At 45.3% G+C, this 27,171-nt stretch overlaps 1 protein-coding gene and 1 long non-coding RNA gene across 12 annotated transcripts in view; one reads left to right on the plus strand and one right to left on the minus strand.

Moving 5' to 3' along the window:
- WNT7B (Wnt family member 7B) overlaps nt 1-6,861 on the minus strand; it is a 94,393-nt gene extending 87,532 nt beyond the window's left edge. The window contains exons 1-2 of one of the 6 annotated variants that reach the window (XM_085233112.1): nt 6,323-6,861; nt 417-552 (exon numbers count right to left, since the gene is read on the minus strand). Coding sequence is in view for 2 of the 6 variants with exons in the window: in XM_085233101.1 (XP_085089227.1) it covers nt 635-717 (83 nt within the window). In the remaining 4 variants the exon portion in view is untranslated. Of the gene's footprint in view, nt 1-152; nt 376-416; nt 553-634; nt 770-5,466; nt 6,259-6,322 lie in introns of those variants that run through there. The other 5 variants (XM_003202528.4, XM_085233127.1, XM_085233101.1 and 2 more) reach the window with 5 other exon arrangements.
- LOC146545399 (uncharacterized) lies at nt 1,162-25,433 on the plus strand. 6 transcript variants are annotated; one of them, XR_014885583.1, is made up of 5 exons: nt 1,162-1,581; nt 1,737-5,641; nt 6,741-6,774; nt 23,807-23,910; nt 24,217-25,420. It is a non-coding gene; the product is annotated as an uncharacterized LOC146545399 (long non-coding RNA). The 6 variants fall into 6 exon arrangements; XR_014885587.1 differs by having other exon boundaries at nt 23,109-25,433; XR_014885584.1 differs by having other exon boundaries at nt 19,797-25,418.
- Nucleotides 25,434-27,171: the final 1,738 nt, after the last annotated feature.

Below are 27,171 nucleotides of genomic sequence, written 5' to 3' on the forward strand. Positions count from 1 at the left end.
GCCCCGCGGCAGCCTCTCTTCGCAGCCCGCACTGAGCAGCCCGGTAGCTTCTCATCCACCGCACCGTTCGATACAGATATAGATATTAAAAAAAAAAGAGCCCGAAACTCCTTGCAGTCCCACCCACCGACTCTGATTTCCCCCACCCCTACCTCCACCCCCTTCCTCACAAGGAAAACGTCCTGGAGCCGGCTCTAACAGCGGGACTGCAGATCCCTCCCGAGCGAAAAGCACCCGGCCGGCAAGCAAGCGCCTCCGCCTCCGCGCCGCCCGCCCGCGGCCGCAGCTCTCCGGGGCTGCGCGTCCCGGCGCGGCGCCGCGCTTCCCCCGCCGGGAGGAGGAGCCGGGGCCGGAGCCCCCGAGGGAGTCGCGGCCGCCCCGCTCCCCGCCGACCCCCGGGCAGCCCCGGGAGTTACCTGGCGGGTCCCCTTCCCCTGGCACGGTCCGACCGGCACTGCCACCACCGCCATCGCCATCACCATCCTCACCACCACGCGCCTCGCGGAGCTGGCGTGTCCCGGCTCCCTCCGTGTGCGCGTCGCCCCTAGGTAGCTGGCGGGGCCATTTCAAACAGAATTTGCAACCAAAAAAAAAAAAAAAAAAAAAAAAAAAAAAAAAAATCTGGATCACTTACAGGTAACTCCCACTGGTAAGGATGAGGAAAATCTGAGGGTAATACACTGAGAGTAACACACTGCGAGATGAAAAAAGGATCATGGCTGAGTCCCGTTTACACTCGTGGAGTTCGCTTCCTTGGTTATTCCTTTCTGGCCCCCCCCGGTCGTAACTCCCCACCCTTTTTGGTGTCAGCTGTGCCTTGAATCTGAGTTGGAATCCAGTCCCTTGGGCTTGGGGGGGCTTTGTTTGTTTGTTTGTTTGTTAGTTTGTATTGGTGGGGCTGGTATTCCCCTGGCGCTAATGCTGCTCCCGGGGCAGAGTATGTGCTGCTGCTGCTGTTCTCGCTGCTGCTGCTGCCTCTGGGCTCCTGCCTGTCATGTCTCAGTGGTTGGAAGTTGTTACAGTGGGTTCTCGTGTTGGAATGAGGATGGTTTAAGGGATTTGGATGGCAGAAAGTGCCTCTCTCTCTCTCTCTCCCTCTTTCTGCAACTCTCCTGAGACTCGGGGCTGCCATTGGGCAGTCAGTCGCTGCAATCCGCCTACTTTTTTTCTCTCCCTCTCTCCCCCCCCCCCCTTTTTTTTTTTTTTTTTTTTTTTTTAAAGGAGAGGATGACAATGGCGAGACACCGCTCCAGCTCCGGCAGCAACTCACTCTCACTGCCCGGCCCAACCCTCTCCGTGCACCCCACTCCCGGCGCAGCGCTCCCCGGGGACATCCCGCGGAAGGAGCGGGCTGCACGCTCCGAGCCTCTCCTGCTGAGAGTCGACAGGGACAGTCGACAGCTCCCGGTGAACGGCTCAGTCGCGGACAGTGAATGGCTCTATCGGTTCCCCCGAAGAGCTCTCGCAGGCTCTTGGTTCTCGTTGCCCCCCGTATTGAAAATTAGATATCAGGAGGCTCTGTCCAAAAGAAAGAAAAAGAAAAAAAAAGAAAAGACGTGCAAGTTGCGGCAGCCCGCCTAAGTGAGTGAGTGAGGGAGGGAGGGAGTGAGTGAGGAGTAAAGGCAGCTCGAAGCTTCCTAACGGGACTGGATTCCGCGGGTAGAAGGGAAGGAATACATTCGGAGAGAGCTCCGGAGGTAATCCACCTTTTCTGTTCTCCCCTGCCTCCTTCCCAGCCGGGCGCTCCCGGTAGGTCCGTGCCGCTACCGAGCAGAGGCCGCCCGCCCCTCGCAGCTCCGAGCCCCGCGGAGCAGAGCTTGCTCGCTCCTCCTCCGTGCCTCGACGGCCCCTTCTCTCTTCGGGCGAGCGACTGCAGTCCTGGGAGCTGACGGAGGGACGTGCTCCAGGATGCCGGGGTTTAAAGACGAAGCCCGAAAGAGAAAAGTGCACCGTGGAGAGTTTAGCTGAAATACAGTCGAACTGAACGTGCAGCGGGCTCCGACAGACCCTCGCTCTGCGGGGATTGAGGAGCTCGTCTCGGGTTAATTGCCTGATGCCTGAGGGAGATCTCTTGGCCGAGAGCTCTTCCCGGCACCCCGGGATGACCTCCCCGAGTCAACCAGTCCCTGCACACGGCTGCTGCAGGCTCTGCGGGACAACGAAATATTCCTTCGGATGGAACCGCAGCTGCAGAATTGGTGTAAAAACGTCGTCTTTCGCCGAACACCCGATAAGGATCTCCTCGGGGTTCTGTTTCATTTAAGCGCTTTCATCTGTAAGCGCAGTGCGTGCGTGTGCTGGAGCAGTGAGTGCCATTGCAGGAATTAACAACGGAGGGAAGTTGAAGCCTTCCAGCGATCACTTACACCCTAGAACCGTCTCCTTTATTTATAATTAAAAAAAAAAAAAAACTAAAATCGACGTGTTTTTACCTCTTCAAGTGCGTATGTATGCATATATCCGTAAACCTCGAGAGCCACAGGGCTGTGCGTCCCCTCTGCTCCCCGTCCCCTCTCAGCCACATGAAGCGGCTGCGGCAGCCTTGCCGAGTGCCAGCTGGATGGAGAACGGGGGGTGAGGTTTGATGGCTTATTTCGAGCACTTGTTCGGCATCGGATATATTTTAAATGGGCATCTGCTTTGAAACGCGTGCCTGGGGAAAAAGAAAAAATAGAATTGAATTGAATTATAAAATCGAAAAGTAGCTGCTGGCGTTGGAGCACTGGGGGGTGAGGATGCGGGCTTTGATCCAACCCAGTCCACACGACGGTTCTTTGCCATTCCCCACAGTTTCGGGGCGAAGAAGGATTTTTCCACAACCGAATCGTGGAGTCGGAGGAATCTCGTATGGCATCAACCAAATCGAGCCGTTCCCTTTCGGAAAAATATTTTTTTCCTCGAAAAATGGGAGCAGTTATTACGTCGGAAATTTAATAGTAGTAATGCTGATGATAATGATAACGTGTTAGATTCTGTACAGATTCTTTCTATATGTGTGTCAGCTCGGGGCAGAGAAGTACATTTGTTCTGTCAGATTCTTGGTGTGACATTGGAGGAGCCAATATTGTGGGTAACACCTCACCTGGGTGCTGCCACTTCTTCCCCAAACGTTTATTGCGGACAGAATAAGAGCAGTACGGAACTGGAACGGTTGCCTACTCCCTGCGACAGACGACAGATGAGGCAGAGCGGGCATGAAATAAGCATTTCCCTTTCGGTTCATCTCTTTCCAATTGCGGGCTCTCTCTGACCCCGAAAAGCGCCGTGTCCGGCAGCAGAGCACGTCGGCAGCTCGGGACACACGTCCAGCCTTCACCTCGCTGCCCTTCTTCCTGCTGACAGCCGCCACTCCCTGCATCCCGCACCGCCGCGAGCCCAGCGCAAGGAAGAAGGGGGCAAAGCTGAGCAGCGTGCAATTAGCGGGGTCGGGTTGGAGGAGGCGGGAGGTGTTGGGACCGCCTCCTCCTCCCCGAGGGGGCTCGAGAAGATGGGTATTTCGTTGAGGCCGGGCGAGCCGGCAGGAGAGATAAAGGGGAAAAGGGGCAATTTGCCCACAGAGTCCCGCAATTTCTACGGATCCGTCCTTCCGAAGGTCCTTTCGCTCACCCTCAGAGCATCCGCTGCCATTTGCATCTGTGGCGCAGCTGTGATTTGTGACTTCCGATACATCTATTAATTAAACTGGAGCTGATCGCCCTGCGATCTTCGCAGGCGAAATTCCCGTTCCAATCCAGCTATTAGCCCAGGTCAACGTGTGAGCGCTGCAGCCCTCTCCGTGCTCCCTACCTGCCCCCCAGAAACGTGGAAGGCAGGCTGGGCGCGTGCAGGAACACCACCTCGCACCTCATCCTCTTCGGCAAAATGCAAAATGGAAATGGAAATAACGACAATTCCACCTGAGAAAGGGAGGAAGGAAGGAAGGAGGACTCCCTGAGCGAGTCTCACTTTCTCCTCCCACTTGGAAACAGCGACTTCCCTGTGCCACACTCGCGTGGTCCCCTGCCATGGCACCACCAATCTGCTGCTTCGCTGCTGCGCACACAGAGAGCTGTGCATCACATTGCTCCCCTCCCCTGGGTCGTGGTTGCCTCTGTCCAGCCAGGAAGCGGAGTTCTTAGCACGTTTTATTAAGACAGGAACACGTGCTCCGTAGCAGATGAAATGACTGCGTAACTCCTTGCTATCTCCATCTTCACTGAGCAAGCTAAACCGAATGCACTGGAAGACAAATTACGTTTTGTCTCAAGTAACTCCCCTTTCCTATGCACACAGCTCACCAGAAAAGGTATCATTACTCTAAGAAGATATGGTTTCAACAAAGGGATAGCTCCAGTGGCTAATGAAAGAGGAAATAATTGCATCCTACATGCCCAGCCTCATGGTAGCCCTGGATCTCAGAGAGAATTTCTCTCCTATTGTTCAGAGAAAGTGAAGTATCCTCATCGCCTTACAGACACGGTGATGGATCTGATGGGATTCCTGTAAGGGCTTTCACTGTTCCTGCCGTCCATTCAGTTTTGCTTCCAGGCTCAGTTCAACAACATTCTTGTGATTTTTTTGCTCCGAACCCCTTTCTAAAGCAGCCACGCTCATTTTCTCAAGTAAATCTGCGTTCCACCCTGTAAACTGTGCCCAATGTTCTGTTCCCTTAAAAATAAAACAGCAGCGAAAGAGAGCACTGATACCATTACCCCTTATTGTGCAAACCATTTTCTCTGACCTCCTCTGTCCCCCGGTGACGTGGGGAAGAATGTGCCTCACGAAGCCCCCGGCTACTGGAACTGATAAGGTGTCCTGATCGTCGCGGTGCTTAATTTACGGATACCCGCTTCTCTCCCCAATCCACGTCATTCTGGAGGACGACAGGGACGATCGCTCGCAGCTAGGATGACAGCGGGAGATATTTGGCCCGCGGCCAAATAACAACCTGTCTCTAGCAAGCTGATTTGGGGCGCAGGGGCAGGGCAGTTGGTCCTAGAGGCTCAGCCGCGGGGAGGGCTGAGAGCCCTGCCCAAATGACGAAACATATAGCTGGATAGACGGACGAGCGAACGCAGTCCGGCCGGTGCTTGCCGAGCAACCTGCCGGGGATCCTCCGGCAAAAGAAGGGCAAAAGCCGGGCTGGAGAGGGAGCTCCGGCTGGATCAACGCTTCCCTTCTCGTCCCTAGAAGCCCCGTTTAACACCCCTGTATCTTGTGACCTTAGCCCCCGGCCGCTCCGTTCTCCCTCCCGCAGTGCCCCCCGGCTGCCTCCTGCTCCCCGGGCCGCTGCCAGCAAGGCCGGGCTCCGCCGCGCTCTGCGCAGGGGGCTGCGGGCGGGCAGAGCCGCGCGGCCCCGCGCCTATCCCCGTGCCGAGTCGGGGTGCCGCGGGGATGGGCCTCGCCGCTCAGAGCTGCCCTTTCGCACCTCTTCTTTCCTGTGTTGGCTTCAAAGCGGGAAACAAGCGTTTTCGGATTGCAACTCACCTTATGCATTCTTGATCATTAAAAAAAAAAAAAAAAAAAATCCCGCAGCTATGCAAAGACAGGATCTTTAAAGGGTTTGTAGCTCGACAGGTAAGGACTCGGCTGGGGCTCAGGAATGTGGAAATTCAACTCAAGTCAGCCTACTGCGACGAGCAATATTAATAAGGGCATACAGGTAAGGGGGAGAGGCAGAGGGAGAAACTTGGCAACTGCAATAACAGCTCGATCTCGCTCTCTGCGATCAAATAACGAGGAGCAAAGCCCGGGCTGCCCGCAGCCCTCCCGGCGCGCCCGGCCCTCAGCCCGCCCGGCCCGGAGCTTATCGCGGGGGCAGCCGGGCCGCTTGTCAAGCTCATTTCAACACGTCCGCCTGATGGATAGAAAAGCAAATTGTGTCTAGGCCTGCATAAAGCAAATCCCTGAGCGCAGGTTCAGAGCAGGGATTCCCCCTTCTCCCGCCCCCTTTCTCCTTTTTAATACTTAAGCTCTGCTCCATTGTCTCATCAGCAGCGGCTGAGTTAACTCCGTCAGGCTTTTTTTTTTTTTTTTTTTTTTTTTTTTTCCCCTGTCTGAGAGTACTGTACGCTAGAGATAATATTTAAGGTCGCTTAAGCAGCACAAAAGCAGAGGGCTCCGTGCGGGCAACGCCGCCGCAGTGCCCGTCCCCGGGAGCGGAGCGCGACGCGGAACGGCCCCAGACTGCGCTGGGGCTGCGCCCGGGGAAAGGGGCGGAGGGAAACCGTCGCTTTCCTGCCTTTTTCGTTTGCTTCGTCTTCTTTTTCCGTCGCAACGCTCTGTTCGCAACTCCGCAATAACGTGACCCAAAAGACAAGGTTTGTCGTGCGCGAGGACTTACCCTAATTTGACATAGATGACTCCAAAGCATAAAAACACGTAGAAAATCCACTTCCGAAAGTTTCTGTGCATGATCTAGAGAATGGACTGAGCCATAAAAATTGCACAAAAAGTCGAATTGATCTTGTCGGTTAAATCCCAGTCAAGAGCGTTTCGGAAGCTGCCCGGGAGCAAAGCCGGCCGAACTGCACAAAATCAGCGGCGTGCAGACGGGCAGCTCTTCCCAGAGCCATGGTGACAGAACCTGGCTCGGTACTGAAGCTATAGAGGGAGGAAAATAGAAAGAGCTGCTCAAAACGGTAAAACAAAAAACCCGAGGCAGACGGTCGGAGGGAGAAAACGAGCAAGCCCTGATCTTGATCAACTGCCTCATAGAGCCCCGAAGTTCAATGTGTTTTTACTTGTTCTGACTTCCCCAGGTAACACTACGTATCTTGCAATCTATGGCTCCAGGTAGGAGGATCTCTCTCTCTCTCTCTCTCCCTCTCTCTCTCCCGCTCTTCCCCCCACCCCGTATGTGTCAGAATCTAATACATGTCTTATCTGTCTGTGCGGGTGTGTGCGCGAGCTGTGAGTTTGTGTTTCGGAAGCCACGTCCTGCAGCCACACTGTTTGGGGAAACACACAAACATATCCACAAAGGGAAAGAAAGGAGTCGTCGTCTCAATCTGCAGTGCTTTTTCATTTGCTCTAGTATGGTAACGCGGCTAGATTTGTAACGCACGGACTTTCCCAAAAGAGATGGTTAAATGTTTCCTTTTTAATCAGAAAGAGGCAGGGATTAGCCAGGATTGCTCACAGCTCCCTATCTAAATGCTGTGTGTGTGTGCCCGGGCTCTTCGGCCATCTGACCTTGCTGTGCACTCACAAATGCCTGTCACTAAACTCGATTTCATTTTCCACAGTAAGAAAACATTCTTCTTCCTTCTAAAACCAGATCTCCTTGGCTTTTAGCAAGAGTTTGGGATACTCAGTTTGCTGATCGTAGGGAAAATAACCAGGGAGAAAAAAAAAGAACTTTGTGCTCAGGCATAGTCAAGCAAAATTCCTGTCTTTTTTTCTTTTCTTTTTCTCTTCCTTTCTCTCTCCGTGTTTCTCTCTCTCTTTCTGTCTGGTTCCAGAGCTGTTCGGCTTACTCCTGCATTCTGTGGAACCACCTATTCTAGTCTGCTACACAACGTGCTCCTGTCTGGGTCGCATACCCGCATGCATACACACGCTGAAAGAACACTCAGATACACGTCTGTGGGCTGTGGTAAATTCTGCAGAAGTGGACAAACCCATGCCCACTTACACAGCAAACACGGATAGCTCTGGGCATCTCTGCCCGAGACATTGCTAAACACACACCAGTGAAGGCTGAAAGGAAAGCGAGCAGTGACAAGCAAGTAAAAGAGCCTGAACACAGAACTTCGTCGTAAAGTATCTGTCCTGATGGTGAAAACAAAGGATTGTTTAAAGCCCGGCCGGGCTGCCGTGGTGGCAGTGATGCGGTGTGAAATTGCGGGTCATTCGCAGACGGCTCTCCGGCCAGGGCCGCCCGCAGCTCCCAAACGACATCTGCTCAGGGTAGGACTCGACCCCCCCGGCTGCTGCCAGGGAAAGGACAGCACACGAGAAAGCAGCGGCCCTAACCGGGGCGGCTCACGGCGGGCCCCGGTGAGCAGGGCAAAGCGATCCGCTCCCACTGATCTCCGTGCTGATCGCTTTAGCTCTGCCTTTTTCCTGCATTCCTCAAGGTTTATTCTCCGCTCTCTCTCAGACTTCTCCTGCCGTTTTTCCTAAAAATTAACTGAGAATAATTTCGCATTCAAAAAGGCTGCTTTCCTCCCTGCTCTTTCTCTTTAAACGTCCATCCCCCAAGACTTAATACTACTTTTTAACGTAAGGCGAGGCCGTGTTTTCCTTCGCCATTCATATCTCCGGCCTCCGGAACTCCCGCCCGAACTCTTCCACCAGCACCTCACCGTCCCTCACCGAACACCTTTATCCCCGGGAAGGCGACGCTCCGAGAGCCCCGCCGGGAAGAGAGAGGCCGAGCCCTCCGCGGAGCGGGGCCGCGTCCCGCGGGGTCACACCGCCACCCAGGGGCGGCAGCCGGCGCTGCCGCTGGGGCTGGTTGCGCCGTGCCCCGGGGTTTGGGGCGGCTCCGCGGGGTGCGGATGATTGGAGGTGCTCGGGGAGAAGCCGCAGCTCCAGGCCCGCTGTCTAAAAGCCGGGTTCTGCATCGGAGCTGCCGCCCTTCTTTCTGCAGCCCCCCAGCAGCGCGCAAGCCGGGATGGGAAAGCAGCAGCCGGGGTTCCTCCTGCTCTCTGTCCCATTTGTGTATCGGAATTAGACACGCGCGGCGCCAGGGAGGTCAGAAAAAATGAGGGGTTCTGCAGCAGGGCTGTTGACTGTTACCTTTCTTCTCTGAAGATTGCTTTTGCATTTCACCTGATTGAGGAGGGTGGTGGTGTTTGTTCATTTGTTTGTTTGTTTGTTGCACAAAATCTGTGGAAGGAGCACTGGGATTCACACGACCTCCATCTGGTTGATGAACCTGTGCTTATAATCAGGCTAGCATGTTCCACTTGCTGCTTAGAACAGTCTTTCCCACCGTAAGAAGTTTCAACAGAAGTAACTAAGGTAAATTGTATCTAAACTAGTTCGGAGAGAGTGCCAGTTTCAGCAAAAAGTTGATATATTTTTGCACCTTACTTCACTATTATCTTCATCTAATTCATTTGAAGATGCTGGGCTGAGGATAAATTACAGATCTTTTTTTTCTTCAAACGAGAGTTTAACTATTTCTGAAAGCTTAGGCTAAAGATAAGAAGATTTTCATGGAGCTTAATCATTTTGTGATTAAAAGAAAACCCCTTAGAGTATTAAAGTAGGTAATTCTTGCAATACTATTCAGAAATTCACAGTTACTTTATAAGCAAAAATATGCAAAGCTTGTTGAACTACTTAAAACAGATACCACCTTAATAATTATAAGTATTTCCTGTGAGTAAAGTGATATTCATACATACAGAAGCATTGATAGCTGTGGATTGAAATCATTTGCTGAATGCATTTCTAGTGCGTAATCCTTTATTATTCATCCCACATAACTGGTGCAGCAGGTTACTTCTATGCAGGTAACTGACAATTCAGTAATTCATTGTTCTGCCTGCTTACACTGTGCTGGTAACATAGAATCATAGAATCATAGAACAACCTGGGTTGAAAAGGACCATAATGATCACCTAGTTTCAACCTCTCTGCTATGTGCAGGGTCGTCAACCAGCAGACCAGGCTGCCCAGAGCCACATCCAGCCTGGCCTTGAATGCCTCCAGGGATGGGGCATCCACAACCTCCTTGGGCAACCTGTTCCAGTGCGTCACCACCCTCTGTGTGAAAAACTTCCTCCTAATATCTAACCTAAACCTCCCCTATCTCAGTTTAAAACCATTCCCCCTTGTCCTATCACTATCCTTGTAAACAGCCGTTCCTCATCCTGTTTGTATGGAACATGAAGCATTCATTCCTATAAAGCTGCAGAAAGTAAGGTCACTTGCATCACACTGCTGCGTGGCTGACAAAATTCCCCACAGCCTTTTTGCAAAACGGCTCCTGTGGTAAAATGTTAAATAAACAAACAAACAAACAAACAAATAAATAAAGGCCAATTAATGGAACCAGGAGCAGTGTTGAAGGGGAAAGGAGTTTTTAACCATCACATATCACATCATCTTCCCCAGAGCCTATTACCAAGCATAGAGCTGAAAATCAGAATAAATCCTGTGAAATTTCTGGGGAACGCGGGCAGCAGGGATAATTCCGCAGAGCCTCAAGCCAGGCTCGCTTACTCACCTCTCTCTTTACCGCTGAGGTCAATAACAGCTCCGTAGCAGGCGTGTCACAGTCCTGAAGGGCAACTACAAAGAGAATCCCCCTGAGCTTACTGCAGGCAGCCACTGGCTGGCGCTATTGTTCCATGCAGCAGTAGGAGAAGGCCCGCCTAGAGCTAATAGCAGAAATACGTGAAAGCGTTCCTTGGGAAAACACACACAGACTATGTGGCTGAAACAGAGGAAAAGAACTAAAAAGAAAAGTGAAAACAAGAAGCATATGAGGAGGGAGGTATCACATACCTGACTAGGATCTTATGCCACACAATTGACAAGTTCTTAGCAAGTATATATTTTTTAACTATACACCTCTACTAATAGTCCTTAATATTTAGTATGTATACTTACCAGGCCTTTGGACATTAAGTCTTTTCCTAAATGATTCTCATTCACCTGACTGCTTCCCAAGAGTAAGATGACCATCCTTCCTGAGAGATGACTGAATGCACCACCTGCTTCTAGAGCTCTGTTCAAGAGTCAGGATGCCTCTGAGTGAGCTTCTGATCCAAAGCCTGTTTGCATTCACCTCGTCTTTGGGCTTCAGTTCAGCAGAAGAGCATGATTCTCATCTGACAAAGACAGGAAAATTACACTGTATTTATTCTCTTTAGGGCATGCATCTGCCACAGTGTGCAGCCCAACACTCCATCATTAAAGTCCATCATTAAAGGCAACAGAAAGTTTGCACCAAGGTCAAGGTTTGAGTCTGGTTTTACACAGTAACTATACTTTCTATCACTATTCTCAGTTGTTCTCTCCCTTGGTACTACGTTAAATGTCATTTATTCATACCCATGTTTGCCACATTTCATTTCTCTTCCTTCCCCATTTTCCATCCCCTATTTTGCTCCCAGTTTTTCTTTCCTCTGTTTTACATCTTCATGTCTGGAACATAGTCTGCCTCCCTGTGTCTGTCTCCCTGTAATTCCTAAGCCTGACAACATTTCATCAGTTTAGCAGACACCAAATTAGATTAATAAGCAACAAAGATGTCCATGTTTGGTTGTTTCACATGTTGCATATTTTTAGGTTAACACTAGTTTTATTTTTTTTTACTTTTTTCATCAAAGCTGAGAGGAATTGTGCAACCCACAGAAACATGATTGGATACATTATGTATCTGAGGTACCAGCACAAAATGAGATCAACAGACTTTCTCATTAACCCTTTCCTTACTAAATGGATATTTACTGGCTTGGCTTCACTGAACTTAGCATAATTCTAGATCCTTTCTCCTGTTCTTCATGAACTGGCTTTTTATCTGTATTGATTATGCTAGCCTAAAACATTGTTTGCAGAAGATTCAGTAGTTAAAATGCAACAATAGACAGCAATATAACACAATTACAAAAAAAAATATTATAAAATGATTATCTGAAGAAACTAGCATGTTTTGAAGGAAATAACACAAAAGTGTAGGTAGTTCATATCACATCAGGTTGAGGAAAAAAATTGCAAGGCTGCAGGCAAGAACACAGAGGAAAGGAGTGGACAGAGGCAAGTCTGCGCTCGAAGCTGCAAATAAAAACCCTGTGTGCCTGTTCCACCCCCCTCCAGGTGCCTCTCTACAGCGGGTATGAGGCCCTGAGTGTGGAAGGTCCTTCTGTGGGTGATAATAGCCCATACAGTCTAGACAAACTAACAAAACCAAACCAAGAAAAGCCTTCCCTCAACATCAAGACAACATCATTGAAGAAGAAGAGATGCATACTAGTTGTAAGTGATTCTTCTCTACAGGGAACTGAGCGTCCAATATGACGCTGAGCAGACCCTCTTCCTGGGAAAGTCTTCCTGGGGCTTGGGTGAGGGATATAACTACCTAGCTTGATACAGCCATCAGGCCACAACCCCTTACTGCTTTTTAATACAGGGAGAGATGAAGCAGCTACATGTGGGACAAGGGCTACCAAAGGGGATTTGAGGGCCTTGGGACAATGGCTGAAGGAATTGAATGTACAGGTCATCTTTTCTTCTCTGCCTCCTGTATTGGTATTAGGTAAGGACACAGAAACAAATCAAAGAAGCTTATCTTCTAGCTTCATGGTTGGTACCATTGCCAAAACTTTGTGTTTTTTGACAACCAAATTGCCCATATGGCATTGAGTTTGTAGGCACCAGATGGGGTTCACCTTTCTCAAAGGTGGGAGAAGACTCCTAGCAGAGCTCAGTGGGAGGGATTTAAACTATGTCTGAAAGGGGATAAAGGGGATAGTGAGCCTTCCCACGATTAAGTTGTGGGATGGCATAGCTAGATTAGAGGGACAGGGTGTTAGCAGGGGCCTTGAAGGACTCACTGCCTTGAGAAGTGCTGGCAACACTGCACATATGAAATCCTATGATGCCCCTAATTGGGCATACCTAGTGGCTGCTGGGGTAACAGGAGAAAGTAATGGGGAAAATCAAGGGAAATACTTAATGGGAATTAAGGATTTATCCTTCAAGGAGGTGAAAAGACCAGCTGCCAAGCCGAAGTGCCTTCACACTACTGCACGCAGCTTGGGAAACAAACAGGAGGAGCAGGAAGCTACTGTGCTATTAGAAAACCATGATATAGTTGTCATTGAAACTTGGTGAAGATGATTCCCGTGATTGGAGTGTGGCTATTGATGTTTACAAGCTGCTCAGAAGGGACAGGTGTGGAAGGAGAGGAAGGGGTGTTGCTATCTACATCAGGAAAGGAATAGAATGTGAAGAGCTGGCCCTAAAGAACAGTCATGAGCAAGTAGAAAGCCTATGAGTGACAGACTCAGGCAGCAAAGGGAGCCTTGTGATTGGTGTCTACTACAGGTCATCTGATCAAGGGGAGCCTGTCATTGAGGCCTTCTACCTCCAGCTACAGGAGGTGTTGCAGGCGCTTGGCCTACTGGGGGACTTCAACCACCCAGACATCTGCTGGAAAAGTAGCATGGCACACTGCAGGCAATCCAGGAGGTTCCTGAAATGCATTGAGGATAGCTTATAGCTTCCTGAGTCAAGTGATACAAGGCCACACTATGGGACATGCAATACTGGATTTATTGCTCACCAGTGTAAATGAACTGATTAATGACATCAGGATTGGGGGCTGCCTGGGCTGTAGTGAACATGCTACGGTTGAGTTCATGCTCTGGAGGAATATGAGACAGGCAAAGAGTAAAATTAGGATGCTAAATTGTAGGAAAGCTAACTTCCAGCTCTTCAGGTATTTAATCAACAGAACATCCTGAGAAAATGTCCTCATGGGTAAAGGTGCAGAGCAGAGTTGACAAGGAAGCTTTCCTTGGCATGCAAGAGCTCTCCATCCCCAGTTGTAGCAAGTCAGGAAAGCAAGGCAAGAGAATGGCATGGCTGAACTGGGGCCTGATAATCAAACTGAAGAGCAAGAAGAGAATGTGCAGGCAGTAGAAATGGGGACAGGTACCATGGGAAGAGTATAAGGAAGCGGCTAGGCTGTATAGGGATGGGGTCAGGAAAGCCAAGGCCCAGACTGAAATGAACTTGGAAAGGAATGCCAAGAAGAGTAAGAAATGCTTCTACAGATACCTCAACCAGAAAAGGAAAGTCTAGGAGGGCATATCCCCTCTACTGAATGACACAGGCAAGCTGGAAACAATAGACAAGGAGAAGGCTGAAGTACTAAACAGTCTTCCCTTATAACTGCTCATCACACAGCCCTCAAATTTTTGGTTTGGTAGGAGAGGACTGAAGAAGCAACACCCCTCCCACTGTGAGTGAAGATCAGGTCTGTGACCACTGAGGAACCTGAACATCCACAAGTCTATGAGTCCTGATGAGATGTATTCCAGAGTCGTGAGGAAATTAGCTGATGTAGTTGCCAAGGCACACTCAATGATATTTGAAAAGTGGCAATCAGGTGAAGTCCCTATTGACTGGAAAAAAGGCATCACACCCATTTTTAAGAAGGGTTAAAAGGATGACCCTGGGAACAAGTGACCTGTCTGTCTCACCTCTGTGCTAGGAAAGATCATGGAACAGAGCCTCCTGGAAGCTATTTTAGGGCATATGGAAGACAAGGAGGTGATATGGGAGAACTAGCATGGCTTCACCAAGAGCAAATCCTATTTGGCCAACCCAGTGGCCTTATATGATGATGTTACTGCATCAGTGGACAAGGGAAGGGCCACTGATGTCATCTATCTTTACATCAGTAAAGCCTTTCACACAGTACCCCACAACATCCTTCTCTCCAAATTGGAATGATATGGATTTGATGGATGAACTGTCCAGTGGATTAAGAACTGGATTTAGGATCGAGTCCAGAGAATGGTGGTCAGTGGCTCAATGTCTCTATGGAGATCAGTGATGAGTGGTGTCCTCCAGGGGTCAGTACTGGAGCTGACGTTCTTTAATATCTTAATCAGTGATATTGACAGTGGGATCGAGTGTATACTCAGCAAGTTTGCTGATGACACCAAGCTGTGGTGTACAGTCAACAATCCGAGGGACAGGATGCTATCCAGAGGGACCTAGACAGGCTTGAGCAATGGGCCCAAGTGAATCTCTTAAGGTTCAATAAGTCCAAACGCAAGATCTTGCACCTGAGTTGAAGCACTCCTCACTACCAATACAAGCTGAGGAATCAAAAGATTGAGCCAAAAAGACCTGGAGGTAGTGGTGGATGAGAAGATGGACATGAGCCAGCAATGTGCCCTTGTAGCTTACAAAGCCAACTGTATTCTGGGCTGCATCAAAAGAAGTGTGGCTAGCTGACTGAGGGAGGTGATCCTGCCCCTCGACTCTGTGCTGGTGAGACCTCACCTGGAGTACTGCATCCAGATGTGGAGTCCTCAGTACAGGAGAGAGACCTGTTGGAGTGTGTCCAGAGGAGAGCCACAAAAATGATCCAAGGGATGGAACACTGCTCCTATGAGGACAGGCTGAGAGAGCCGGGGCTGTTCAGCCTGGAGAAGAGAAGGGTCTGAGGTGGCTTGATAGCAGCCTTTCAATATCTAAAGGGGATCAACAGGAGAGAAAGGGACAGACTCTGTAGCAGGGTCTGTGGTGACAGAACAGGAGGAAATGTCTTCTAGCTTAAAGAGGACAGATTTAGGTTGAATATAAGAAAAATGTCTTTTACAGTGATGGTGGTGAGGCACTGGAACAGGTTGCCCAGAGATGTGACTGATGCCCCATTCCTGGAGACTTTCAAGGCAAGGCCCTGGACAACCTGATCTAGCTGTGCATGTCCCAGTTCACTGCAGGGGAGTTGGACTAGATGACCTTTAAATGTCCCTTCCAACTCTAAGGATTCTATGATTCTATGTTGTATGCACATTTTATATGTTAAACAGTTCTTTTACTCTTTGCAGCAGTATGAAGGCTAGACTGACGAATGAACATTGTCTCCTAGGCAGTGTAATTTGAGAAGGATGCAGATTAACTGGAGGTAGCCTAGAAGTGACATATGAAAAAAGTTGAATCAGCTGTGTTTGTTGATTTTATAGAAATATGGACTGGGCAGGGAAAGGGTAATGGTCTTCAAATGTGCAGAAATTGTGAAGGTAGTAGGTTAGTGCAAGGTAGTAAGTTGTATACAGACACATGGAGAAAATAGATATGAGCAGGATTTAAATTCAAGTAGTTTGAGAACTAGGATAAAATCTTGAGATTTAAGATCAAATTAAGTAAAGAACTACATGAAATTGTTTAGTAGTACACAATTCTTCTTGAGGTTACAAGTTTTCAAGGTCGCCTTCAGCCACAATGCTACGCCTAATAAAAGGAGTCTTTCCACATATATTATTAAGTCAGCAATTCAGAGACTTAGGGTTTGAAACTTCAGGTTTTGAAATTCTGTAGGCAACTTTCACTCCTTATTTTACTTAATGTAAAGAGCAAGAGAACCTCATTAAACCAAAAGCAGCCCCACTAAGGCAGCCCAATTGAATGCAGGGCAATTTGAGTTCAGCAAGATATATTGTGGAATCAAAATGAAATAAATTAATAAATATGGCTTAAAAAATATTGTTGCATCACAGGAACAAACTTTGAAAACTCACTAAATCAAACTTGTGCTTTTGCACAGATGTTGCAGTGACACAGGTTACCAGGTCACCAGGCAGGGCAAGCATTCCTAGGAGGGATTGTGCCAAATTGTGAGATGATAATGTAGAGGATGGCATTCCTTTACCAATGCAAACAGGTGCTTGCCTTCCTGCAGAAGTATGAGAGAAAAATTCTTACCCTTAATATACCGAGTAAGAAAATCTATCAGGCCCTATTACATTCTTTCTGCCACTTCAGCTGTCACCTCATTCAACATTACCTTCATCCCTACTATGTGCAGCTGTGCACATAGTATTTGCAAATTTTTTTGATCAGTTCTTCAGGCAACTCTCTGCAGAGGTACTTTTCAGTGTAAGAAGCTGAGGCATCTGAGTGAATTTCATAAGAAGTATATAGTAGGAACACTCATTAAAAAAGAAGTGGGACTCATTAGAAAAGAAGTAAGAGAAGCAAAGAGGGAAAAAAGAAAGAAATAACAATAGAATGGTACAAGTCACTGTAAGGTGCTCTCCTCCAGCTGAGTTAGACTTCAATGCTTGTAGCTCTAAGGTATTCTGATGTTTCTGCCTCTACTTCCTCATCTGTATCTGTGCATGCCCTTCCTCTGCTGCTAGACAGTAGAAAAGAACTCACTCCTAATTCAAGCAACATGAAGATTATTTACTTCTCTGTAGCTTGACTACAAAATAGACATTTGCCTCTTTTTTTTTTTCATTATCAATATATTGCTGGTACTAAAGCTTAATCATGTGAATTCTCTTTAGCAATTCATCACATTGCTTTCAAAGATATTACTCATAATCTCTCACACAAACTGTTCATTTCACTATTTGCAAATAAGCTTTTAAAAAACTTACATTTTTTTGTCCCTAATTTCTAGACTACATTTCTCAGAAATCTCAAGTCTAAATTCAAAGAGCACATTCTTAGCTGGAGTATATAGCTGTAGCTATCTGCTGCTGTCTCATATTAGGAAAATGTCTTGAAAGAAGAACAATGAATAGACATACAGTGGTGTCTTCCCCCAGCCCCTTATATCAGGAAAATATTCAACAGATTTCAAAAACCCGCAGGAAACTGTAACAGTAGCTGCATGTTTGGGTCATAGCTTGTATTTTGAAACTGAACTTTTAATTATTCATTTTTTTCTGCCAGACTGACTCATTAAAGGATTGATAGCCATCTCTGAGTAAAAACATAGGTCTTTATCAACTGTGTCCATACTGAAATTAATAATTTGCTTTACTATATACTGCTTACAGTCTTGGTGTGAATCTGTATGAACATGTACCCTCCTGTTAAGAATAGAGGAATCATCTCTCAATGTTGTGTATACTATTTATAAAAATGGCTTTGATTATTAATACTTTTATACACTTGACAATACAACTTTTCAAGATTTCAAAAGTTAATTACGTACATCCAAAACTTGGTATTTTAAAATAACAGATGAGATCTGGATTTTTTTCATACATGGGAGTTGCCAAGAAAAACCTATACATGTGATTTTTGTCCATTCTTCCAGGAACTATCCTTAAAAAAATAATAATCTAAAATTGCAACTTAAAAATATTGGTTTTTTTTTTGTTGTTGTTATTTGTTTGCTTGTTTGTTTTAAATAAATCTAATAATGGGAGTAGTGGAAGTGATTCTAGGCAATAGTTTTGAAAGCACAGCATTGATAGAATATTGCCACGCTAAACATGAAGACATCAGTTTGTCTGGCTTCCTGTCTGGTCCACCCAGATCATTATTAGGGATCATGTACTGCTCTTACCTAGGAGGCATTTCACTTAAGGGACACTGCTGAGATACACATACATTCACATGCCTACTTCTTAAGAGATCGGTCTACTTCTAGTATATTAAATCTAAAAAAAATTCTGCCCCATTGAACAGGTTTTCAGATGAAGATGCCATCTAGTGAGTATATTATACAGCTATACAGCTGTGTCCAACAGTTTCCTATACTCACCTCTGTGCCTGCTTTCTAAAACTCTTGACCTTTTTACACTTATATTTTCATCTTTGCATCTGCAGAAGGTTTCGACTAACCTAGATATATTCTGTACTGAACTAAACTGGAAATATTAGCTTAGCTGTACGGAAATGGCCAGAGTTTGGAAACAAGCTAGAAAGATTTGCCAGTCTTCCCTCTGCAGTTTTCAACAATTCATCAAGTGATAAATAATGTTGTTGGTGTCATGTCTCTCCCCTGCACCCTCCAGTCACTGGATTATAATGATCACTTATCTTCAAATCTTTCCTACATTTTATTTCTATTACAATAAACATCCTTTCATCAGGATTATCAGCAAAAGCTGCAAGATATTTTATCTGGCTGCTATTCAACTGCATGTGGGGGTGCTCATATGCATCCTGTGGTATTTTCTGCAGTTGTAAGCAATTTATGAGACCTGCAGAAGTACATACTTCTGTAGTCTTCAGACTTAACTCTTTGCTTGAATCCAGTGTCTGACAATCTCAGTACAAGATGTCTGTATAAACCAGGCTCTGCATCCTAAGTGGTGCTGACTTCTATTCTGCACACAGTCCTAACACACCTTTATTTGTTATTTAAAATAAATAAATAAACAGTTATACAGACTTACTGGGAAAGTAACTCATCCGTTACGCCTTCCTGGAGTTATACTTGGCACAAATTCATGGTGTGGCTACCATAGCCTCTGTCTCTCCTCCTCAAACAGCACGTACCCTGAAAGCTGCAGAATGTGACATTTCCTAGGGAAGCACGTAGATAAAACCCTGTAAGGCAGTGAGCAGGTTTGTGTCGTGCAGGTTTGCCCTTAGAAGGTGTTCCCTGAGACCATCCATTGTAGAAAAACTTGTAAAGCACTGAGCAGAAATCAGTTATTCAGATTCAGCTGTCTAGCTGCATGAATCTGCCCTAATACAAAAACATCAGATCCCTGTGGCTTCTAGAAATATTGCATCTTTCTGCTTTTCCAACCCAGTGCCTCTGTGTGTCTGTGCCCATGCCTCCAGAACAGTGAACAACTGTGGAATCTTTGGAGAAACTATAAACTTTTCTGTAGGATGGACAGGTTTCACATCATGGTATAAGTGAAATTATTTCACTCCTCTCTGATTGCAACAGCTTTTTTCTGTGTATTCCTACAAGGGCTAGCAAGTTGGAGACTAGTGCTGTGACCTTAACACAATATTATTACATATACGTTAACAGTGAATGCTACCTGTGCCAGCACAAAATGGTGGGATATTATCACCTGTCCATGGAAACTTTTTGTGTAAAAAAACAGCTGTAATGTAGCTATATTCACTTGCAGGGCTCTCAACAAAGAAAATGCATCAATATACATGTAACATAATTCACAGTGCAAAACATTTTGATTATGGTCTCTGCAAATATTACAATATAATATGAGCCAATATAATTCTTCATTTTAATATGAATCAATGATGATTCTGATAATTCTTCATTTCTAATGGTTCTTTATTGTTTGGCATAGTTAGAGAGTAAATGCAATCAAGAATCTAGGAATCCTGACTGCCAGACTGTCTCGTTCCTCTATTAATCTAATAGACACCCTCCTCCTCCTCCTCCACAGAGAATCGCCATGTTGGCATCACAACACAGAACTGCTGACTCCCAAGCTTAGTTGATGAGTTTTCACCATCCTTCCAGATCCAGAGGAGAGCCCCAAGGACAAATACAACCCTGTAGGGCATTTCTCATCACCCTGCATTTTGTCTGCATTGTCTTCAAATACACAGGAGGATCAAACTCAGTAAATTAGCCTCTCTAAAGTGATATAAAGCTTTATTCACAACATCACAACATGCCAGAGCTAATATGGTGTTTTGCTTTTTTCTCTTTAATTGATATCGTAAGCATTTTTCATACTACAGCTGATTGTTATGTTATTGCCTGCTGACTCCCCTTGAGCCACAAACTGAGAATGTATTTGTTGCTTTTTCCAAGCATAGTCTCTTGGCTAAATCTTTCCTTATCAGATTTTTTCACTGCCATTTTTCTTCTTTTATAAAGTCATAGCTTGGTTTTTAAAGGTCATGCTCCATCTACAATGACTCTCACAATGAATAGGATATAAGAAACAGCTATGGGAATGGGGGAATCCTGTTTTGGCTGGCAGCTTAGGTGTCCACTTAATTTGTGCAATTTTTTAAAAATGATGTGCTATTTTCCATTTTTCTATCATGGTATGGGTACTTTTCTTCTGTAAGCCAAATCTATTTGTCTGATGTTCCTTAGATTTACATTGTGTCTGCTCCTGCAGAGATTGCAATACTAATAAGCCTTAATTTTAGTGTCATCATGCACAGCAATTTGTTTTCTATTCATAGGACACACTTTGGAAGAATTTGGTATAAGATAATAAGTATTCAAAGGGTGGCTATTTTAACTACTTACACACTAATAAAAAAGGCTGTTGGAAAATATAAGGTAATTTTCAAAGAAATGGGAAAAGAGCTCGGATGTAAGAGAAAAACCTCGTGAAAAAAGAGAGTGAGGAAACAATGAAAAGAGATATGTTTGCTGTGAATAGGAGTGAAGGAAAGAAAAATTTTGGAACCAAATGAGAGAGGAGCACTCTGGTAAAAATGAGCCATTAAAAGATATATGAAATAAGGCATTTCTTTGGTATTTCTAAGAATCTGTTTGTAACTCAAGAACTAAAAAGAAAGTGGTGTTCAAAAATGTAATCCTACAGCAAATGTAGGTCCAATGGATTCTTTTTTTAGTAATTTTCCTTGGTTATAGCTCCCTTTCTGAAATTAGAATCGACACAGCTCCAGTGTGACTTTTTGGATGTTTTCCCTTGTAAATGCTGACAGATAACTCAGTTCCTGTTTTTTTAACTGTATTACACCATCTGTCAAGGCATTCTGCTGATAATGTTGTGAAATAATACAGCTGCAGAAATCAAACAGCAGGCAAACAAGCACCTTCTAGCTTTTAATTCGTTCCTACAAGTTACTTCAGGTAACTTTTGTTCATGTCTTTTTTCATAATATTAATGAAATTGGCTATTCTGAATTTGAAATGCTTAGCGGTAGTCTTTGCAAAGTCACTGGCCCACTGAACGACTTTTTGTGAGTCATTTCCATCACTGTACCTCCTTCTTCAGCTAGGAGATGGGAAGTACATGCTATTCCTTCTCTGCTTGATTTGCTATCTATTCATAATCATAGCTATGAAACACTGTGGTGATATTATTAGCAATGAAAAGCCTAAAAGGAACCCCACAGGTTGCACTGACACAAAAGAAGCTATAACAAAGCCAAAGGACTTACATATATGCCATCTTCTTTGCATGCTTGCTTTGGTACTGTTAAATGGGAAATAGCAAAACTCTGAGATAGACATTTGTCTTTATGGCTTGAAAAGAGAAACAGGTGTGCTTTGATGTAATTACTGACCAGATTTGCTAACGCTTTCCTAGATAGACAAAAGGGTATTGGCCTGACAATTTGTACTGAAGGAGTTTAATCTACAGATGAAGTCACCCATAGACACTAGTGACCACATTAGTTGTTGCTCCTTATAGGGAATACTGCTGTTAGTATTCCCACACACTGATCTTCTTTCCTTACCAGTTTGATTACCAATGTGGGTGAAACGGGGAAAAATTACTGTTTCTTCCTTGAGACAAATGCGAGTGTTATCCTGTTGAAGACACTGTGTGTATTCTGTGAGATATACTGATATTTCTTGAATCACTGCTGGATTGTTCAGGGCATTCTGTGAAAGTGCAAGGCCTCAGCTTTTAGTCACTGTTTCTACTCTCTTTGTAAACACCACGTATTAAAATAATGATTTATCTTTCTTTTCAAAAAGCACCACATTTTCCCAAGGCACACTATGTTATTACTTCTAAGTATCAAATAGCCTGTATGAGAAAAATTCCTTTTGCAATTACGAAGAGAAAATGGAAGAGTAGACTCAGTCAGAACCAATTTAACCTGATTAAATTCAATAGTGATAGGCTACTCCAAAAGGAATGCCTGCTATTTAATATGTTGTCCCACTACACCAATGGCAGATGTTGGTGGTTTGGCAGTAGATGTTGAACTTTCTCACCAATATTCCACAATTTTTTTTAAGCCACGCATCAGATGGCAGCAGAGGGGTAGCATGACAAAACAGCATCTGACATGGAAGAGTAAATGAAGGAAGCGTGCCACTGAATTCCTCCATTTTGAAAAATGGCACCCACTGACGTTTGTTGACACTTTGAAGAACATTTATGGAGACAAAACGGTAGACATTAGCACAGTCAGTTGGTGGGTGGTGCATTTCAGCAGAGGTGTCAGCAGCAGTGGTTCACCTTCACTGGTGTAGATTTTTATGAGTGCAGCATGTAGGCTCATTAATTAATGGTGAAAATGAACAACTAATGGTGATGACTTTGTTGAAAAATAACATTTTGTAGTTGATACTTTGCTCTAACAAATACTGTTATTGTGTTCTTTGTATCTGTTTTAATTTCCATAGAAATAAATAGGAGACATTACTTTCAGAGCAACCTAAACCCCTGTACAGTAAATAAGCTTATTTGGTCCTTAAGATACACAGAGTATCTGAATTCCTTATTTTACTCACCTCCAAATCATTGCTTTAACAGAAAACCATTACTCAGAGATAAGAGTATAAACATGGATACACAATATCAAAAACTACATTGTTTTACTTCCCATTATGGATTTGTATTTGTTTGTTTGTTTGTTTTTAATTTGGGCATGATTCACTGAATAACAACACATCCACACAATTCTCATGACATAAGACAAATCTCCAGCCATGTACGCCTGCTATGTAAAACCTCAAGCACCCATTTAAAGGAACTCACTTGTATTTCTTTTGATAAATCTACAAGTTTCCTTTTCTTTTCCTCCAGTTGTTATTGTTTTACCACTCCTATGTTCTGCATCTGGGTTTACAAGTTGCTACTGACCACACAAACCAAATTTAATATCTTTTATTTGGATTCCTACCAAGCCACAAGAGTACGTATCCTATTATATGTTTTGCAATTTTTTTTCCTGTCTCTCCTTTTATGTAATTTTGAATCTTTTGAGAATAAGCCCAAATATCCCTGTATCTCTTAAAATTGTGGTGCTCCACTAATGTATAAAACCCAGATTTTCCCCCTAGAAATTGAAATTCAGTTTATTCTGTTGATACCAATATTACTTCATTTCCATAGACTTCCTCATTCTCTCACTATTGCTTTATGTTACAGCAGAAAATTATTCTAATTCAATCATTTTTCAACCAATCTAATACAGCCCCAAAGTGGATTAGCCAGCAGGCACTGGTAAACTGCACATCCATCAGGAGATGGTTACAAAAATAACCAGCTAATTAAATCCAGAGAAAGATCCAGAAAGGGAAGGGAAAGAACAACGCATTTGTCTCCTACTTCCCCACCTGTTGCTGTTCACTCCATATGATTGAAGCCCCCTTCCTTAGCCTTTCTTCTTCCAGCCATCCAAAACTGGAAGTGGCTTCCATCCCTGCATTTGGAGAAACAATGCTTTGCAACATAAAGGAAAAGAGGAAATGTCTGATCCACCCCCTCCCTTTTCTCCCAAGGCAGAAAGTTTCTTCTGAATTCACACCAATACTCAGTACCTACACTGGGAACTTGCACAGTGATGGCGGTGTTGATGCAACTACAGCACAGCATGCAACCCAAGGTTTGTGAGTCCAGAGCACGGACATGCTGTAAACTATCCATACACTTTTCCCAAAGCAGGACAATGTATGATACTTCAGTGCTAATTCAGTAAAATTAATGTCTAAGTGCTAGGTGCTGATGTTTTTTCCTTCTGTGATGAATATTTTTTGTTTTCACAAAATAAGGTGTAGAATGATATATTTTTTTCTCAGCTTAATTTCTCTTTCTCAAGATCTTTGCTATCACAAGTAAATGTCATGAGAAGATGCAAACATACAGGTTCTCTAGCTGCAATTTGTTTTAATCCTGTTCCTTTTCTAAGCAGTTTTCTCAGATTCGAGATCTTCAGAACAAAGAACGAACTTGGACTGGGATGTGCTGATCATAATAGGAAGTCTTCCTTCGTGCTGGAGGATAAATACTACCCTAGTGCTAAAGCTAATGATTTCTATTCTTTGAAAAGGCCCCTCATGATTATTTATTGTATGTTCTATGTAATTTAGCTGTATTGTTAATTGTATTGTGTTCATTTGACTCCACAACTGGTTATAAAATGTGTAGACTTTTTCCCTGTTGTACTTGTATCCTCCATGTTGTCTTTTCCTTCTAACAGAAGGAAACATTGTGAGTGCTGTTAAATGACCAGCTCCATCAGTCAGTTAAGAAAACATCAAAATTAAAGTGGGAGATTCATTTCTCTTTTTGGATATCTGTCAGCATTAGTTGACGTGGTGAAGGAGGCTTGGGTTTGTTTTTTTTTAGATTGTTCAGGAATATTTTTCTTCACTAAGGAGCAGCTGTTGTGAGGAAGAAGTTAAAGGAAGTTAGCGCTGTAGGGGCGTGAGACATGAGATGTAGTACATTTTTGTTAATCTGAAGTAAAAAAGCTTTTCAAGGCCTAGGGCCACTCCCTGTCGCCTGGAGGGTGTCTGTAGCACCTGAAGTGGACCTGGAGTTCAACATGAGGAAGAAAATGGAGGATGCCCTTATCGTCCAGAGATCCCAGCCTGCCTGTCTAGCTCTCGTCTTAATGTTTTAAAATAATTTAAAATATTGATTTTCTTCTTCTTGGACCATGAAAAAGTAACGTTAATCCTTATTCTTGTTTTGATAAAGGCATACAATTCCTTTTCTCCAGCTACAAAAAGCTTTTTCTTTTTTTTTTTTTGAACATGTTTTTATTTATTTAACTTATTGAAGGGGACCATGATTAAACCGCATTCCAAATGTGTCAGGTCAGACATTTTCATTCCGGGACGTGCCTTAAAGCCAGAAACTCCCGCGATTGGCAGCGCGCGAGAAGCCGAGGCAGCCCCCGCGGCGGGCCGTAATGTCCACCAGGTGGCGCTGCAGGGCAGGGGAGGGCCCTTCGCTCATTTCGGGAGCTGAAGCTCAGCTCTGCGTTACAATGCGTTAGTCTGAGGATCGGGAGGTCGCTTGGTAGGTACACTCCCGACGAAATAAGTCATAAATAAGTACATACTAACCACACTGCGACACTTCTTTAACTTGAGACTGCGCTAGTAAAACTGTCAGCTTTAAGGAAAGGACTGCTAATTAAAGTATGGAAGTATGATTACAACTACAAAATACCTTTGAGATGGAAATGGACCTCGCTGGAGGTACTATTCTGTGGTACCTCTAACAGCATCATTTATTGAACTACACAGTACAGCATTTATGTGCCTTAGCTGCAGCTTCATGCTAAGATCTCCCACCCCAGGACTGTACACTCTGACTCCTACACTGTGGTTCTTAGCACCATCTCAGTGTCAGTGCCAGTGAGGTGAGCGGCAATTCAGTGAAGTGCCATGGTGCTGCTGTGTGATAAGTGCAGCATCTCTCAGAGAAGGCACAATTTTAAAAGTGCCTCTCTTGGCAGAGGTCAGCCCAACTCTACCAGAGCTAAGGATCTTCCTCCTAACTCCTGCTCTGAGCCAACACTGCCTAACACAGACTCTGGACTCCAGCCCCTTCATGGCATGCGTGTGGCACAGCTGTACTACTGCCCAGGAACAGGAGCCTGGCAGCTCTCACCTCTCTGTGATAGTGTCCTGCTGGCTGAGCACTGCCATGCTGCAATGAGTCAGGTCCTCCCACTTGTGCAAGGCACACACTCATCCATGCACATTGTTACCTTTATGAAAATCCAAAATGTAAATAGGGAAGTGATTGTCCTGCTCTACACTGTACTGATGCAGCCTCACCTTGACTAGTGTGTGCAGTTTGGGGCACCACAGTACAAAAAGGACATAAAACTATTAGAGGGCACCCAAAGGAGGACTACAAAGAGGGCAAGGTGTCTGAGGAGCAGCTGAGGTCCCTTGGTGTGCTCAGCCCAGAGCAGAGGAGCTGAGGGGAGGCCTGATGGCGGCTGCAGCTCCTCACAGGGAGCGGGGGGGCAGCGCTGAGCTCTGCTCTGTGTGACAGCAACAGGGCCCGAGGGAACGGCATGGAGCTGTGTCAGGGGAGGGGCAACATGGGGTTACGGACAGGGTCTGCAGCACAAGGTGCTCAGACTGTGGAACAGACTGCCCAGGACAGTGAGCATTGCCCCAAGCTGCAGGAGTTCAAGAAGCATCTGGACAAAACTCACAGATATAGGGTTTGGATTTTGGGTGGGGAGCTGGAATCTGTGATGCTTGTGGGTTCCTTGCAACTCAGGATATTCCGTGGTTCAATGATACTAATAAACCCTTATAACAGAGCTTTGGAGCTTGAATATGAACACTGGGGGGAACAGTGTACATAGTATCAAATAATCTTTGCTTTTTATGAGTAAACTTGGAATCACACCTTGATTACCTGCATAATTAATCCCTGTTCACAAGTATTTGCATGCCTAAATAATTAGAGCTAGGGCCTCCAAGCAAGTACAGCCTGTTTTTGTAGTTGGAAAGCTTCAGCAGCAATCACGGTAGCTTACAGTATATAAATAATTCAGATGGAGCTTTTTTTTTTTTTTCCTTACAGAAATTCTCTTAGTGCTTCCTAATTAAATGAAAATGTTTTATAAGCCGTCATTCCGTGACATCAACAGAATATTTTAAGCTATGAACTAGACAAGCTGAATTTACATGTTCAGTGTCTGCAGCCTGATATTCAGAGTCATTTAATGCAACTGAACCAGTGCAAGCATGTGATTCGACGGGCACACACTTCAGCAAAGAATGAGATGCTCTATGCCAGCCGTACTCATCCTTTCACCCGACATACTCAGCATCCTGGCACTTGGACCTCAAACACTCGAGCTGTGAATAAAGAAGGGCAATGCCCGACC

The sequence above is a fragment of the Meleagris gallopavo genome, chromosome 1 (genome assembly GCF_905368555.1).
Source record: "Meleagris gallopavo chromosome 1, MGAL_WU_HG_1.1, whole genome shotgun sequence".
In the NCBI taxonomy this organism is placed as follows: Eukaryota; Metazoa; Chordata; class Aves; order Galliformes; family Phasianidae; genus Meleagris; species Meleagris gallopavo.